This window comes from Chlorocebus sabaeus, chromosome 21, assembly GCF_047675955.1.
Source record: "Chlorocebus sabaeus isolate Y175 chromosome 21, mChlSab1.0.hap1, whole genome shotgun sequence".
Taxonomy (NCBI): domain Eukaryota; kingdom Metazoa; phylum Chordata; class Mammalia; order Primates; family Cercopithecidae; genus Chlorocebus; species Chlorocebus sabaeus.
The window spans coordinates 23887532-23902835 of record NC_132924.1 but is presented as its reverse complement, the minus strand read 5'-3'; the positions used below and the strand labels follow the sequence as shown (position 1 = coordinate 23902835).

At 35.4% G+C, this 15304-nt stretch overlaps 1 protein-coding gene across 1 annotated transcript in view; it reads left to right on the top strand.

Moving 5' to 3' along the window:
• NME8 (NME/NM23 family member 8) overlaps positions 1–15304 on the top strand; it is a 53356-nt gene that overhangs the window by 31420 nt on the left and 6632 nt on the right. Inside the window, exons 13-15 of the mRNA XM_007981574.3 lie at positions 5477–5621; positions 6303–6410; positions 9444–9595. Coding sequence (XP_007979765.1) covers positions 5477–5621; positions 6303–6410; positions 9444–9595 — 405 coding nt within the window. The remainder of the gene's footprint in view (positions 1–5476; positions 5622–6302; positions 6411–9443; positions 9596–15304) is intronic.

The window sequence follows — 15304 nt, the reverse complement described above, 5'->3', positions numbered from 1 at the left end:
GACAAATGAATAATGTTAGGTATTCCCATTACAGTATTATACAGAATAGAATCATCATCCTAAAAAATCCCCTGTGTTTTACATACTAATCCCTTTCTCTCTCCTAACCCCTGGCAACCACTGATCCTTTTACTATTTGATATGTTACGGAATGTCTTAGAGTTGAAATCATACCACATATAGCCTTTTCATTATATATATATATACATGTTTTTATTTATTTTTTATTTTTTGAGATGGAGTCTCGTTCTGTCACCCAGGCTAGAGTGCAGTAGTGCAACCTTGGATCACTGCAACCTCCGCCTCCCAGGTTCAAGAGATTCTCCTGCCTCAGTCTCCCAAGTAGCTGGGATTACAGGTGTGCCACCACGCTGGCTAATTTTTGTATTTTTAGTAGAGAGGAGTTTCTCCCTGTTGGACAGGGTACTCTAGAACTCCTGACCTCAAGTGATCCACCTGCCTCGCCTCCCAAAGGGCTGGGATTATAGGTGTGAGCCACCGCACCCAGCCAGTGGATAGCCTTTTCAGATTGACTTCGTTCACTTAGCAATGTGCATTTTGTGTTCCTCCATGTCTTTTGGTGGCTTGATTGTTCATTTCTTTTTATCACTGGATAATATTCCATTGTATGTATGCAACTAAGTTTATTGATGTAGTTAGCTATCGAAGGGCATCTTGGTTGCTTCCAGTTTTCAGCCATTATGAAGAAAATTGCTGTAGGTGTTCATATGTAGGTTTTTGTGTGGATGTATGTTTTCAATTTAATTGGGTAAATATTTAGGAGCATGAGTATAGGATCATGCTGTAAAAGTATGCATAGTTTGTAAGAAACTGCCAAAATGTCTTCCAAAGCAGCTGTATCACTTTCCATTTTTATTAGAAATGAATCAGAGTTCCTGTTGCTCTACAACCGTGCCAGGATTTGGTATTGTCAGTTTTTGGGAGTTTAGTTACATTAATAGGTAAATAATATTACCTTACCGATGTCCTTGTTTACAATTCCCTAATGACATATTATGCACAGCTTCTTTTCATGTGCTTACTAATCATCTCAGTATCTTCTTTGATGATGTGTTGTCTCTTTAAAATTTTTGCCCATTTCTTCATTGAGTTGTTTCTTTTTCTCATTGTTGAGTAGAAAGTGTTTTTGTTTATTTTGAATACAAGTCTTTTATCATGTATGTGGTTTGCAAATATTTTCTCCAAGTTTTTTGTTCTGTGGTTTCTTAAAAGTGTCTTTCACAGAAAAGTTTTTATTTTTAATATAATCCAGCTTATTAGTTATTTCTTTCTGGATTGTGGTTTTAGTGTTGTATCTAAAAACTCATTGCTAACCACAAGGTCACCTAGATTTTCTTCTGTGTTATTCTCTAGAAAGTTTATAGTTTTGTGTTTTACATTTAGGTCTATCATCCATTTTGAGTTATTTTTATGAATAGTATAAGGTCTGTGTCTAGATTTATTGTTTTGAGAGGGTATTCCTAACTACTTCAGCACCATTTGTTGACAAGACTGTCCTTCCTCCATTGTCTTGCCTTTGCAACTTTGTCACGCACGAATCAATTGACTATATTTGTGTGGGTCTTTTTCTGGGCTCTCTACTCTGTTCCATTAATGGATGTGGCTAGGTCAGGTAGTATCAGTTCTCTAACTTTGTTCTTCTCCTTCAATACTGTGTCACATCTTTGGCCTTTTCATATAAACTGGAGAATCAGTTTGTCAATTTCCACATCCACCAAGTAACTTGCTCGGTTTTTGGTTGGCATTGTGTTTAATCTACAGATCAAGTTGGGAAAAACTGACATCTTAATATTAAGTCTTATTATCTATGAATATGGAATATCTCTCCATTTATTTAGATCTTTGATTTTTTTCACCAGAGTTTTGTAGTTTTCTTCATTTAGATTCTCTGCGTATTTTGATAGATTTTTACCCACATATTTTCTTTTGTAGTGCTAGTATAGATTGTTTCGTTTTAAATTTCAAATTCCAATTGTTCATTTCTGGTATATAGAAATAAATTGACTTTTGTGCATTAATTATAACCTGAACTCTTGCTATAATATTCTCTTATCAGTGCCTGAAGTTTTGTGGTGGTGTTGTTGTTGGCAATGGTGATGATGATTCTTTGGGATTTTCTGCAGAGACTGTCATGCCCTCTGTGAAGAACAACAATAGTTTTGTTTCCTCATTCCGAATCAGTATACCTTTTACTTCCTTTTCTTGTGTTATTTATTTAGCTAAGATTTCCAGTATGGATTTGAAGAGGAATAGTGAGAGGGAGCAGCTTTGCTTTTTTTCCCCCGATCTTAGAGGCAAAGCTTCTAGTTTCTCTCCATTAAGGACAGTGTAGGATTTTTGAAGATGTTCTCTAGTAAGTTGAGAAAGTTTCCCTTTATTCCTCCTCTGGTAAGAATTTTTATCATGAATTGGTATTAAATTTGTCATACGATTTTTCTGTATCTACTAATAAAATCATATGACTTTTCTTCTTTAACCTGTTAGTGGAGATTATGTTAATTGATTTTCAAATGTTGAACCACCCTGGCGTACTTGGAATAAATCCAGCTTGGTCATGGTTTGTAACTTTTTTATACATTGTTAAATTTGAATGGTTAATATTTTGTTAAGAATTTTTGCTCCTATGTTCATTGATCTGTAGTTTTTCTTTCTTGTAATATCTTTTTGAATATTATGGTAAGGCTGGCCTCATGGAATGAGTTAGAAAGTGTTCCCTCTGCTTCTATTTTCTGAAAAAAAAAAATTGTTTCCAGATAATTGGTGTCATTTATTCCTTAAACGTTTTGTAGAATTCACTAGTGATATAATCTGGTCCCGGTGCTGTATTTTTCAGAATGTTAATAAGGATTATTTCAATTTATCTAATAGATATAGGAATAATCATATTACCTAGCTCTCATTGTGTGAGTTTTGGTATTTAATATTTAGCGTATTTCAAGGAATGGGTCAATTTATCTGAATTATCAAATTTGTGAGCACAAAGTTGTATTGCAGAGAAAGAGTCTGCTGTCAGCTTGGTTTTTGTTCCTTTGTGGATAATTCAGTTTTTGTTCTTGGTAGTTGTGGCTTGATTTATTTAGATACTTGCAAAATATTTTCCCTTTATTTTTGCTCAATTGTTTTTCAAAATTATATAGATATCTAAGAATGAACTGATGTTTACACATTTATTTAACCATTAAGCACCTTACTTAGAAATTTACCTGTGATTGATGAGAAGTAAGGTATCAAGGTGTGGGCCAGGTGCTGTGGTTCACGCCTGTAGTACCACCACCTTGGGAGGCCAGGCAGCCGGATTGCTTGAGCCCAGGAGATCAAGACCAGCCTGGGCAAGATGGTGAAACCTCATCTCTACTAAAAATAGAAAACGTAGCCGGGCGTGGTGGCCCATGCCTGTGGTCCCAGCTGCTGGGGAGGCTGAGGCAGGAGAATCACTTGAACCTGGGAGGTGGAGGTTGCAATGAGCTGAGATAGTGCTACTGCACTCTAGCCTGGGCGACAGAGTGAGATCCTGTCAAAAAAAGAAAAGAAATAAAGGAAGGAAGGAAGGAAGGAAGGAAGGAAGGAAGGAAGGAAGGAAGGAAGGAAGGGAGGAGAGAAGGAGGGAGGGAAGGAGGGAAAGGAGGGAGGGAGGAAAAAGAAAGAAAAAGAAAGGAAAGAAGGAAGAAAGAAAAGGAAAGAAGAAAGAGAGAAAGAAAGAAAGAAGGAAAGAAAGAAAGAAAGAAGAAAGAAAGAAAGAAAGAAAGAAAGAAAGAAAGAAAGAAAGAAAGAAAGAAAGAAAGAAAGAAAGAAAGAAAGAAAGAAAGAAAGAAAGAAAGAGAAAGAAAGAAGTCAACAAGGTGTTTGGGGCTTTGAAGTATGATTTTTTATGCATCAGGTTATTCCATGAAACTTCTATGCAATTGCTAGAAACCTTTATCTAGAACCAGGAATTCTGTATGAGTTCATACCTGTCACCAAATACTGCATTAGGAAGTGTTACTGGAATGCTTGAAAGGATGTTTGAAAATTCTCGTGGGCATAGTGCAAGCAAAATAAAATATTTATTATTATATTCATCATGGAATTTAGAGTGAAACAATCCTCTAGTGGTGAGTTCAAAGAAACTCAATGCTATCTTGCAAATAAAGCATACTCACCAATATTTTTTCAATTTATCCGTTGGATGGTGAGGACCCTCTCTACACCTGGTTTATAACTTGTCTGTGATCACTTAAGTGAGAGAGTGCAAATTAGGGAAGGCAATCACCAGGATTCTCAAGGGTCAGCAATGGACCTACTCTCCCATTAAATCTACTTTCTTTAGCTTTATGCAGATTTACCTTCCCTGAATATTTTTCCTCAGCTTTTATCATGAGTCATTTCAAGAAGCTATTAATATTATATGGCAATTGCTTGGGGATTGGTTGTCACTTTTTAAACTGTGGTCATCAGGTATCTTCCTTTCAGAAATCTTTTTACAAAATTAGTAATTAAAAAAAACTTCAGTATCTTCTAAGAATTAATATGATTTCACCTTTTCAAATTTCAAGAGCTATATATCCTGTGTTTTCTTTTTTTTCTGTGAGGCAGTTCTGAAGCAAATTGTTGCTTAAACTGTATTAACATGCATGGCACTTTGTTTTATTCTTTCTTTACAATTGTTTGCTTAGTTCTAGTTTATTCACTTTATTTCCTGTTTTTTGGCCTCAATAAGGAGCTTAAGGCTGTTTGAGATCTGGTCATTATTTGTGCTTTTGACTTATCCTTTGTCACAAGATGACCCACACAGCTCCAAACATCATGCCTCTCAAACATTCAAAAGCAGGAAGCAGAAGGTGATGTGGGACAGAGGTTCTCCCTGAGTGCCTCTCTCAGAAGACTCCCCAGTGTTTTTCCTATAAATATCATTGACCATAGCTGGATCACACTGCCACACTATCTGTAAGGAAGGATGGAGGTATGAGTATTGGATTTTCTAGGCTTCTGTAGTGAGAAGCAGGCAAGAGAGAAGGTTGAGATATACTTTCAGGTATTCAATCAACTTGTTTCTCCCCAAATGGAACAAATCAAATCATGGTAATTGAACACAAAAATTATTTATAATGACTTCCATAATTGTATTGGTTGATTATTTAGGTTACTATCTACACACACACACACACACACTCATATTCACATGCATACACCCAAGAAAAAGATTTAATGAGATACCTATGTGTGTGTGTGTGTTGTATATGTGTATGTGTATGTATGCATGATTCCTATGCAATGAAAAATTGGAATTGCATCATAACGAGATGTTAAGAGACACTGTTCACCTTAAATTAAAACCTAAGAAGCTATTTCTGCAAATTTTCAAAATTTTGTATGAGAATAAAGTGCATTGTATGCCCTCATGATAGTATATTATGTATTGTGTACATAACCAGTAATCTATCAGTTTAAAACTTATTATGTGACTGTTTTTATTTAGATGATGTTTTGCGTACTATTAGAGATGAAGACTTCAAAATTCTGGAGCAAAGGCAACTAGTATTATCGGAAAAAGAAGCACAAGCACTGTGCAAGGAATATGAAAATGAAGAATATTTTAATAAACTTATAGAAAACATGACCAGGTAGAATTCAAGATTTAGAAAACTCAGTCTGATTTATTTTTGAATCATGTAAACTTTCTCCTAAGTCTGGTTTCTATTTAAGCTGCCAAACTCCTCAAGTCTGTAAACACGTTCTGAGTTTACTTCTCTACCAGTCCTGCTCCCATCCCAATCCTCTGCTCACCTGCCTGTCTTCTCTAGTCTTCCAGGAATGTTACTGGAATAGTAGGAAGGTCTCAGAGGAAGTTAATGGAGTCCCGTTGAGTTGAACACTAGAAGTCCAGGGTGTACAACACTATCAAGTTTAAGCAGAGAACTGACTGACTCTCAAGAGCTTTTGTAATCTTGTAGTTAACTAGTTCTGGAAAGAATGAGTTGCTAGAAATGTGCTAGAAGAATAACTGAAATCGCAATTGAAGCAGAAATCCTGCAAGGGCATGTAAACCAGCAGGACCATGGGAATAATTAAGGAAACATCTACAAGAATCATGGCCCTCCCCTTCCCTTCCTTTCTCTGCTTCTATTTTAAAGAATGCTCTTGAAAATTTATCAGTGGAAACTAATTTCAGACCTCTGTTAAAAGATTATTTTACATGTTACATGTTTTTGATCTATTTAACAACATGCGTTTGTATTGCCTATACATAATTAATTACTGAGCTGCAATTCTTATTACCTCTTCTTTGTTTTCTTTTCTAATAGTGGTCCATCTCTAGCCCTTGTTTTATTGAGAGACAATGGCTTGCAATACTGGAAACAATTACTGGGACCAAGAACTGTTGAAGAAGCTGTTGAATATTTTCCAGACAGGTAGGATTCATACCATGGGTCCCTATCTGTTTTCATGGGCTCCATTTTAAACACCTTTTTAGATGTAGAGTAATGGAACCACAGCTCTAGTCCAAGGGAGCTTCTCAGGAAAGCTACCTTTCCTGGTGAAGGAGTGGACTGCTTATGACTGGAGGTCCAGCCCTGTGCCAGGCTGAGGATGGCCAAGGATTTGCAAGAGACCATTGTGAGATGCTAGGCTTGGGGCCGGGAGCTAAGAGGTGTATATTTCAGTCAACAGGTCATCTCTTGGGAGAAATATCCACCCTACCTGCTATTTAGGAGAAATTCCTTTGGGAAGGTTGTGGTGGCAGCTGTAGCTTCTTTAACTGATTATGAGTTTTAAGACAATGATGACTAATTGAATATGTACTCTACAATTTAGTGGGAACATTTATTGACTTAGCTTATTGATTAATGTTAGAAATCAGCTAAACTTTGTAATCAACTTGACCCCTGGCATATTACCTGGCATATAGGGGAAACTCTTTCTGTATTTTCTGAGCTTACCTGCTAGGCTTAATATCATCCGCAGGATAGAAATAGTATCTCATGCATCTCCATATTTGGCACGAAGCTGATGGAAGCAAATTGAATTTCAATTCCCTTGAATTCTTTGTGCTGATTTTAGGGTAGGATTCAGTTCAAAGAAAGAAAGGGCTCCCCTCATACCCCCTTCAAGTGTGTAAGAATATAGAAGTTCTTTAAGGCACTGCAAACCTGACATACATGTTGACACAATAAATAGCAATAGTTACGAAGCCTCACTTACATGAAAGCTGAAGTGCTTTCTTTTGGGTAGGATATACTTAAATTTGGCTTGTGTTGCATGAACATGTATTGCCCCTTATTTAGCCCTACTCAGTTATGTCTTTGCTTATGTGCCAATGATTGTGAAGGATAATAAGCATAGAACCTCTGCAAGTGGTGTGAGCAAAGTGCCATGGAATCATTTAATAAAATGTGATATAGAGTGCAATGCATGCTACCAGAGAGAAGGATTGCTATCAACACAAGGCCTGTGTCTGTAGGCACACTGGTCTAGACACTATGGCACCAAGTGTGGAGGCTCTCAGTTACTGCCCCATCTCCACCCCACTATCATACTGAAAATTGCCACAAGTTCACAATTAATCTTCATCTTTCTTTCCAATTGATCCCCACTTTTCCACTTCCCTTGGCTCCACCCAGCACTTACAGTTGCTTTAGGAATAACTCTTTCAATGGAACTTCACCCTTTTCGTGTGCCTGAATATTAGATGCTATGCTGGCATTGTTTTACCCAAAATACGATAATTTGCATAGAAGAGAAGCACAGCAATCCCTCATTGTTACCCATTACTCCCTCTATCCCACTATTCCTCCCCTGACATTTTCCAATAATCATGTTTGACAGCGTAACAGGGGATGGGAGAATGCTCTGCATTGAGTAGAGTAAGTGCTCAGGATGGCTCTGGCTGTTTCATTCAATCATTGTGCAAATCCCTCATCCCTGGCAATCACAGAGTCCAAGGGATTAGGGCTGAAAGTATCTCCAAATCGGAGGTGTGGGAACAGCCAAGGGCAGAATGGAAACGTCAAGGTGATAAGGCAAAAAAAAAAAAAAAAAAAAAAAAGCAAAAACAAACAAACAAAATCCTGAATGAGTCACTGAGACCAGAGAGGAAAGAAGAGGATCTGGAAGCTGGGGACAGAAAACCAAGTTTCCTGTGATATGAAGAATCCACATTGGTGTTAGCAGGAAGGAACATTATTCACCATAGCTGGAATTTGTTGGGTTGACTGCCCTGGACCATTTAAAGGGAAAAAGGTAAAATGGGCAGTGAGCATCATTTGCTACTAAAATATGCATAGATAGATAGAAAGACAGATAAAAAGGACCACTGAAAAAAAAGCCAAAGAGCAACAACTGATTCAGGAGATACATACTTATTTATAGGAAAGAAAGCATAACAATAAACTGTCTAATCTAATGTGGTTGGTCTGGTATTATCAACTTCACTCTCGCCTCTTCCCACAAAGCTGTCCTGTCTACTTCTTTTTTATTGCTGTTGTTGCTCACCTGGGGGGTTCCCTTACAGTATCTTCTGGATTTATTGTTTATAATTTTGTATCTTCAGTCTAGAGTCAAATGCCATGTAATGCTTGATAATATGAAGCATTATCACATGGTGAAAGAAAATTTATTTAGAGTTCAATACACGCACCATATATTTCAAAGGCATCATCTGATTGCATCTGCAAAATCACCTTCTGAAACAGGTTTTATTGTCATATTTATATTTGGGACACCTAAAGAACAGGGAAGTTAAGCAGCTCCCTAATATCACATAGCTAGCAAATAGTGCAACAAGGATTCTACCCTCTGAGCTTTTTCACTGCGCAGGGCATCTGTATCAGTCTGTTTTCATGCTACTATGAAGAAATATCCGAGATTGGGTAGTATAAAGAAAAGAGGTTTAATTGACTCACAGTTCTGCATGGCTGGGGAAGCCTTAGGAAACTTACAATCATGGCGGAAGGCACCTCTTCACGGGGTGACAGGAGAGAGAATGAGTACCAGCAGGGGAAATACCAGGTGTTTGTAAAACCATCAGATCTTCTGAGAACTCAGTCACTAGCACGAGAACAGCGTGGGGAAAACTGCCCCATGATTCAATTAGCTCCCACTAGGTCCCGCCCATGACATGTGGAGATTTTGGGGATTACAATTCAACATGAGAATTGGATGGGAACACAGCCAAACCATATCAGCATTCATTGCTCTTTCATAGTTATCTGTCAATATTCGTTGTCATGATGATTTAAATGATCACATCCTTTCTTCTTAATGACCATTACCTCCTTGAAAAGAAGTAGCATGCCCTAAGTCACCATGTACTCACTTCCTTTCGCACAGTGTCAAGATCTGGAATGATTTGCTGTTATTTGATAACTTTTGAACAACTTAGATAAATTGTGTTATATTATTCTGTTCTGTTCCAATAGCTTTTAAATCTGACTTCTTTTCCAAAGTTTATGTGCACAATTTGCGATGGACAGTTTGCCGGTCAACCAGTTGTATGGCAGTGATTCATTAGAAACCGCTGAAAGGGAAATACAGTGTTTCTTTCCTCTTCAAAGCACTTTAGGCTTGATTAAACCTCATGCAACAAGTGAACAAATAGGTAAATATTTAAGAATAAAAGTCAATGTATACATTTTCTCCAAATTTTGTGAACACTTAAAAAATTTACAAGCAGAAAAGCAAAACAGGAAACAGAAAATTCAAAAAAGTTGCGACGAATACGTATATCCTTCATTTAGATTCAACAATTAACTTTGTCATATTTTCTTTTGCTATCTCTCTCACCTCTCCCTCCCTCGTCCTTCTCTTTGTCTTTCTCTTAATCAGAAATAGTATTGAATTTTGCTGAAGTCCTTTTCAGAATTTATGAAAATGATGAGTTATTTTTTCCATGGATATATTGATATGGAATATCATGTTAATGATATTTCAAATGTTGAACTATATCCTTCCATTCCTATATAGGTGTTGCTTAGTTATGATGCATTTTTAGATATACTTTTGGATACTATTTGCTTATATTTCACTTGTTTATTTTTTTGTATTGAGACTTGAAAGTGAGCTTGATCTCTGCTTTCCATTTTTTTTGGTTTGATATCTATCAGGTTTAGAAATCAATGGAATACTTCATAAGGAATGTGAACATGTTTTTCAGTGCTCCAAAAGAGTGTAAGCAGCACTGAGATTGGTATTTGGAGGTGTGGCAAAATTTTCCTGCAAAAAATCTGGGCCTGTTTTGTTTTGTGGGATAATTATTTGATCACTTTCTCTGTTTCTTTTATGGAAATTGCTGTATTTAAGCTTTCTATCACCCTTTAAGTAAATATAGTTAAATTACATTTTCCTAGGAAGTTATCTATTCCAGCTATGTAATTTGTAAAGTAATTTCTTATCATTATTATATTTCCTCCATTTCAGTGATTATTTCTACTTTACCATTTTGTATTTTGCTCTCTTTAAAACAATAAAAATTTAATTTATTCATGTGTTCTATGTTTTTCTCTTTTCTAACTACTATTTTTGGTTTTATCTTCATGATTTTCTTCCTTCTATTTCCTACTTCTTTTTTCTTATGTTCTTCTTCTGGCTTTTTGAGTTGAATATTAAATTTATTTATTTTCAACTTTTAATTTTTATTGATAATAATTTTTAAAGTTATACATTTTCATTTGATTACTGCTTTAATTATAGCCCACAGGTTCTAATGCATAGTGTTTTCATTATCTTTATTGATTATTGATAATTAATTATTGAAATTTTGTAATTTTGGTTTATATTTTCCCTTGGGCCTTAGAGTTATTCAACAAATAAATTTATTTTAAAGAGATTTTTTTTAATTCTGGTAGAAGAAAAGGCTTGCATTTTTTTGAAATTATCATGATATTGTTGAACTACCATATGGCAAACTTTTGTGAAGATTCTACGTGTATGAGGAGAAAAAATATTATCACCAGTATCATGGTGAAAAGTTTAAATATAAGATAAAACCAGCCTTACGGCTTGATTCATCTTGATTTATTTTTTTTCCCAACTTGATCTGTCTTGAATTTGCAGGATCTGTCAGAAATTAGAGGTGTGAGTCACCTGTTTTCAGTGTATTGTTGGCTATATTTCCTGTATTTTCTGATTAATAATGGTGGTGGCCATGTTATTTGATACCTAGATATTTAAAACTATTCATGGTAAATTTAGTTTTTAGCATTAAACAAAGCTCTTATTTGTCTCATTTAATGCGTTGGGGCCTGAATTCTGTATTGTTTGCTATCAAGACCACACGCCCTGCTTTCTTATCATTTGCATTTGCCTTATACATTTTTGCCTATTTATTTATTTTTAACCTTTTTGAATCACTTTTTTTTAGGCTTGTCTCACACATAAAATCCATAAAGACAGATTTGTATTCATGACTTTCTCTCAAAATATATGTTAAACAGCCAAATTTACTGTAATAAAACAGTACACAACTCATGTATTTTTAATTTTTTAAATTGAAACATAATTGTCCATATTCATGGGGTACCTTATGATGTTTTGATACATGTACATATTGTGTAATAATCAAATCAGGGTATGTAGCATACCCATTGCCTCATAACTTTATCATTTCTTTGTGGTGAGAACATTCAAAATCTCCTCTTCTACCAATTTGAAATATGCAATGCAATATTATTAACTATAGTTACCCTACTATGCAGTAGAACACCAGAACTTGTACCCGTGGACTGATCTCTCCCAACTTCTCCCCTCCCCCATACCCTACCCACTTCTAGAAAGCACCATTCTGCTCTCTACTTCTAGGAGATGAACTTCTTTAGGTTCCACATATGAGTGAGATCATGCAGTATATGTCTTTTCTATGCCTTGCTTATTTCACTTAAGATAATGTCGTCTAGATTCTTCGATGTTACCACAAATGACAGGATTTCATTACTTTTTATAACTGAATAATATTCCATTATGCATATATATCACACTTTCATCATCCATTCATCCATCAATGAACACTTAGGTTAGTTCCAAATCTTGGCTATTGTGGATAATGCTGCAGTAAACATGTGAGTACAGATATTTCTTCAATGTACTCATTTTATTTCCTTTGGATATATACCCATAGTGGCATTGCTGGATCATATATGGTAGTTTTATTTTTAATTTTTTAAGAGATGTTGAGCCTTTTTTCATATATGTGTTAGTCATTGTATGTCCAACAGATTTCTTCTGAGAAATGTCCATTCAGGTTTTCACCCATTTTTAAATCAGAATCCTTTTCTCTGGCTTTTGTTTGTTTGCTATTGAGTTAAGTTCCTTATATGCGCTGTATATTAACCCTTTGTCAGATGCATAGCCTGAAAATATTTTCTTGATTTCTGTTGGTTGTATCTTCACTCTGTTGATTTTTTTCTTCACTAGGTAGAATTTAGTTTGATATAATACCATTTGTCTAGTTTTGCTTTTGTTGCCTGTGCTTTTGAGGTCTTATTAAAAAAAATCACTGCCAAGACCAATGCTATGAAGCATTTCACCTATATTTTCTTCTAGTAGTTTTATTGTTTTAGGTCTTACAGGGAAAAAAATTTAGTAGGTGAGATAAATTCACATAATATGTTTATTTTATGTTAATAATATGTTTAGTTTCAAACATCTTATTATTTTAAGTTATATTTACGTGTTAGTTTTTCATTTATTGATGTTCTTTGTGTGGTCTTTTACATTTTCTTTTGTGTTTGAGAAATTTATTTGTTCTGGAAGCTATTTTTATTGTAATATCTACCAGGATTGTCCAAGGGAAAGAATATAGTCATGGGTTCTCAGTTTCTGTTTCTGATCGGGCCAGTAAAGCCCGTTTCTCATCTTTCTTTTCTGGTTATCACTAGAGACGGAAATAAAAAACCATGGCTTCAGGCTGCTAAAAGCCTAAAACAAAAACACAGCAACAATAAAAAATGTGGGATGGATATTTGTTTTCTCTGCTTTAAATGATATCCTTTTACCTTTGTGACAATTAGGTACTTAATCTTTCTCTTTTCTTGAGCTATTCTCCTATTTTTTGAACTTGTGTTAAATGTACTTTGTTAGAAAACATATTATTTACATATATGCTGGATAAAAATAATCCTAGGCTCACATTTTTTTCTTGGAGTTTCTTGACAGGGTATCTCTATTCTTGTTTCCTGCATTTCTTTCAAGAAGTGTGGTGCCATATTGACTTTTGTTTCATTGTAAGTAATATGGTGTTTTCTCAGAAGAAGGGATGAATTTTTGTTTGTTTCTCAAGGCTAGTAGTTTTACTAACATATGTCTGAGATTTGACCACTCTTGGTTTATTTTTCCAGATACATGTTAGTCTTTTTTGCTGTCTAGATTCTTATCCTCTCTTATTTCAAGATGGTTTTCCTGCCTTATAGTTTTAAATATTAGTTCTGTTTCACGGTTCTTTTCTTTTTTTTCTTTAGGGATTTCACCAACTGGAACTAACAGGCGATTCTTTTGAAGTTTCTGAGTGTTTAGATTGACTTACCCAATTTTTAGTTAAAAATATTCTCTTTTGGTAAGATGAAGTCAAATTTTTTAAATAAATGTAGTAATGTATAGTATTTAATTATATATATACACAGATATGTACACACACACACCTACATACACACACGTGTAGACATACTTATCTTTGCCTAACTTCTGTATCTATCACTTTTCCTATTGACTTCTCTTTCTTTATTTTGCTATCCCTTACTTGGCTGTTTTTACTTCTGTTATCTATGTCCTTCTCTGTGTTTTAAGTTACATTAGACACCTAGTTTATTTCTGTTATTTTATCTTTGTCTTTCGTGAGTGCAGCTTTTATTTCACATCTACTTATTGCTTGGCCATTTCTAGTTTTGAGTTTGAAGTTCTGATTTATGATTTTTTTTAATGTTCAAACTGCTTAATTCACATTAGGGTGTCGTGTTACAGTTTGGGGGGTATTTGTCATCCTTCTGCTGGCTTGCTTCTTCTCTCTCTTCCTTCTTCATTCTCTTTCTTTTATTTCTTTCTTTAGCAGGGGAAGACATTTTTTAAATAGTAATCTTAAAAATAATTTTAATTTTATCTTTTTAAATTGTTCAGTAAAGATTAATAAGGTTTGGGTTAGCTCATTTCATTTCTCAGGTCAGATTTTCTCTTGGTTTTGTATTAATATAATTAGGTAGTTTCTTAATAGGTAGGGCCTTTGCAGGGGGTGAATCTGTCTCACCACCTACAGTACTCTCTGTTTATCTTGAATGTTAACCTGAGCCACTTACTGTCTTTATCTAAGAACATTACTTGGTATATATCCAAAGGATTATAAATCATGCTACTGTAAAGACACATGCACATGTATGTTTATTGTGGCACTATTCACAATAGCAAAGACTTGGAACCAACACAAATGTCCATCAATGATAGACTGGATTAAGAAAATGTGGCACATATACACCATGGAATACTACGCAGCCATAAAAAAGGATGAGTTCATGTCCTTTGCAGGGACATGGATGAAGCTGGAAACCATCATTCTCAGCAAACTGTCACAAGGACAGAAAACCAAAAAACACCACATGTTCTCACTCATAGGTGGGAATTGAACAATGAGAACACTTGGACAGAGGAAGGGGAACATCACACACCAGGGCCTGTTGTGGGGTGGGGGGAGTGGGGAGGGATAGCACTAAGAAATATTCCTAATGTAAATGATGAGTTAATGGGTGCAGCACACCGACATGGCACATGTATACATATATAACAAACCTGCATGTTGTGTACATGTACCCTAGAACTTAAAGTATTAAAAAAAAAAAAAAAAAAGAACTGTAAGAGACTTTTGTTTTCCAATGTGGCTCCTTTTACCAGGAAGTATTGATTTCCAAAAACTGCATTAGTCTTCAAATACCTTGCTTGCAATGCCACAATCACCCACTCCTACACTAATTCATTCTTCATGTGCAAAGGAAATTATCATTTTAGAGCACAGATCTGAATATGTTATTGCTTAGAATGCTTTAAATGTTCCTTGTTGTTTTTAGAGGAAAGTCTAGATTTCTTCACAGGGCATAATTATTGATAATCTTTCTTCTACTTACTTGGCCAACTTCATCTCCAGTATATTTTCACCCAGTCACTTCTTCCTGCCCTCTGCCCTTGGCATACATTACTCACTCTGCCTGCAATGTACTTTCCCTACTTGTCCACTTGGTGATCACACCTTATTTTTTCCATGCTTAACACAAAGGTCAGTGTCTCTGTGAAGTCATCCCTGACCTCTCCAGAGAAAGTTAAATGTTTCCTCACC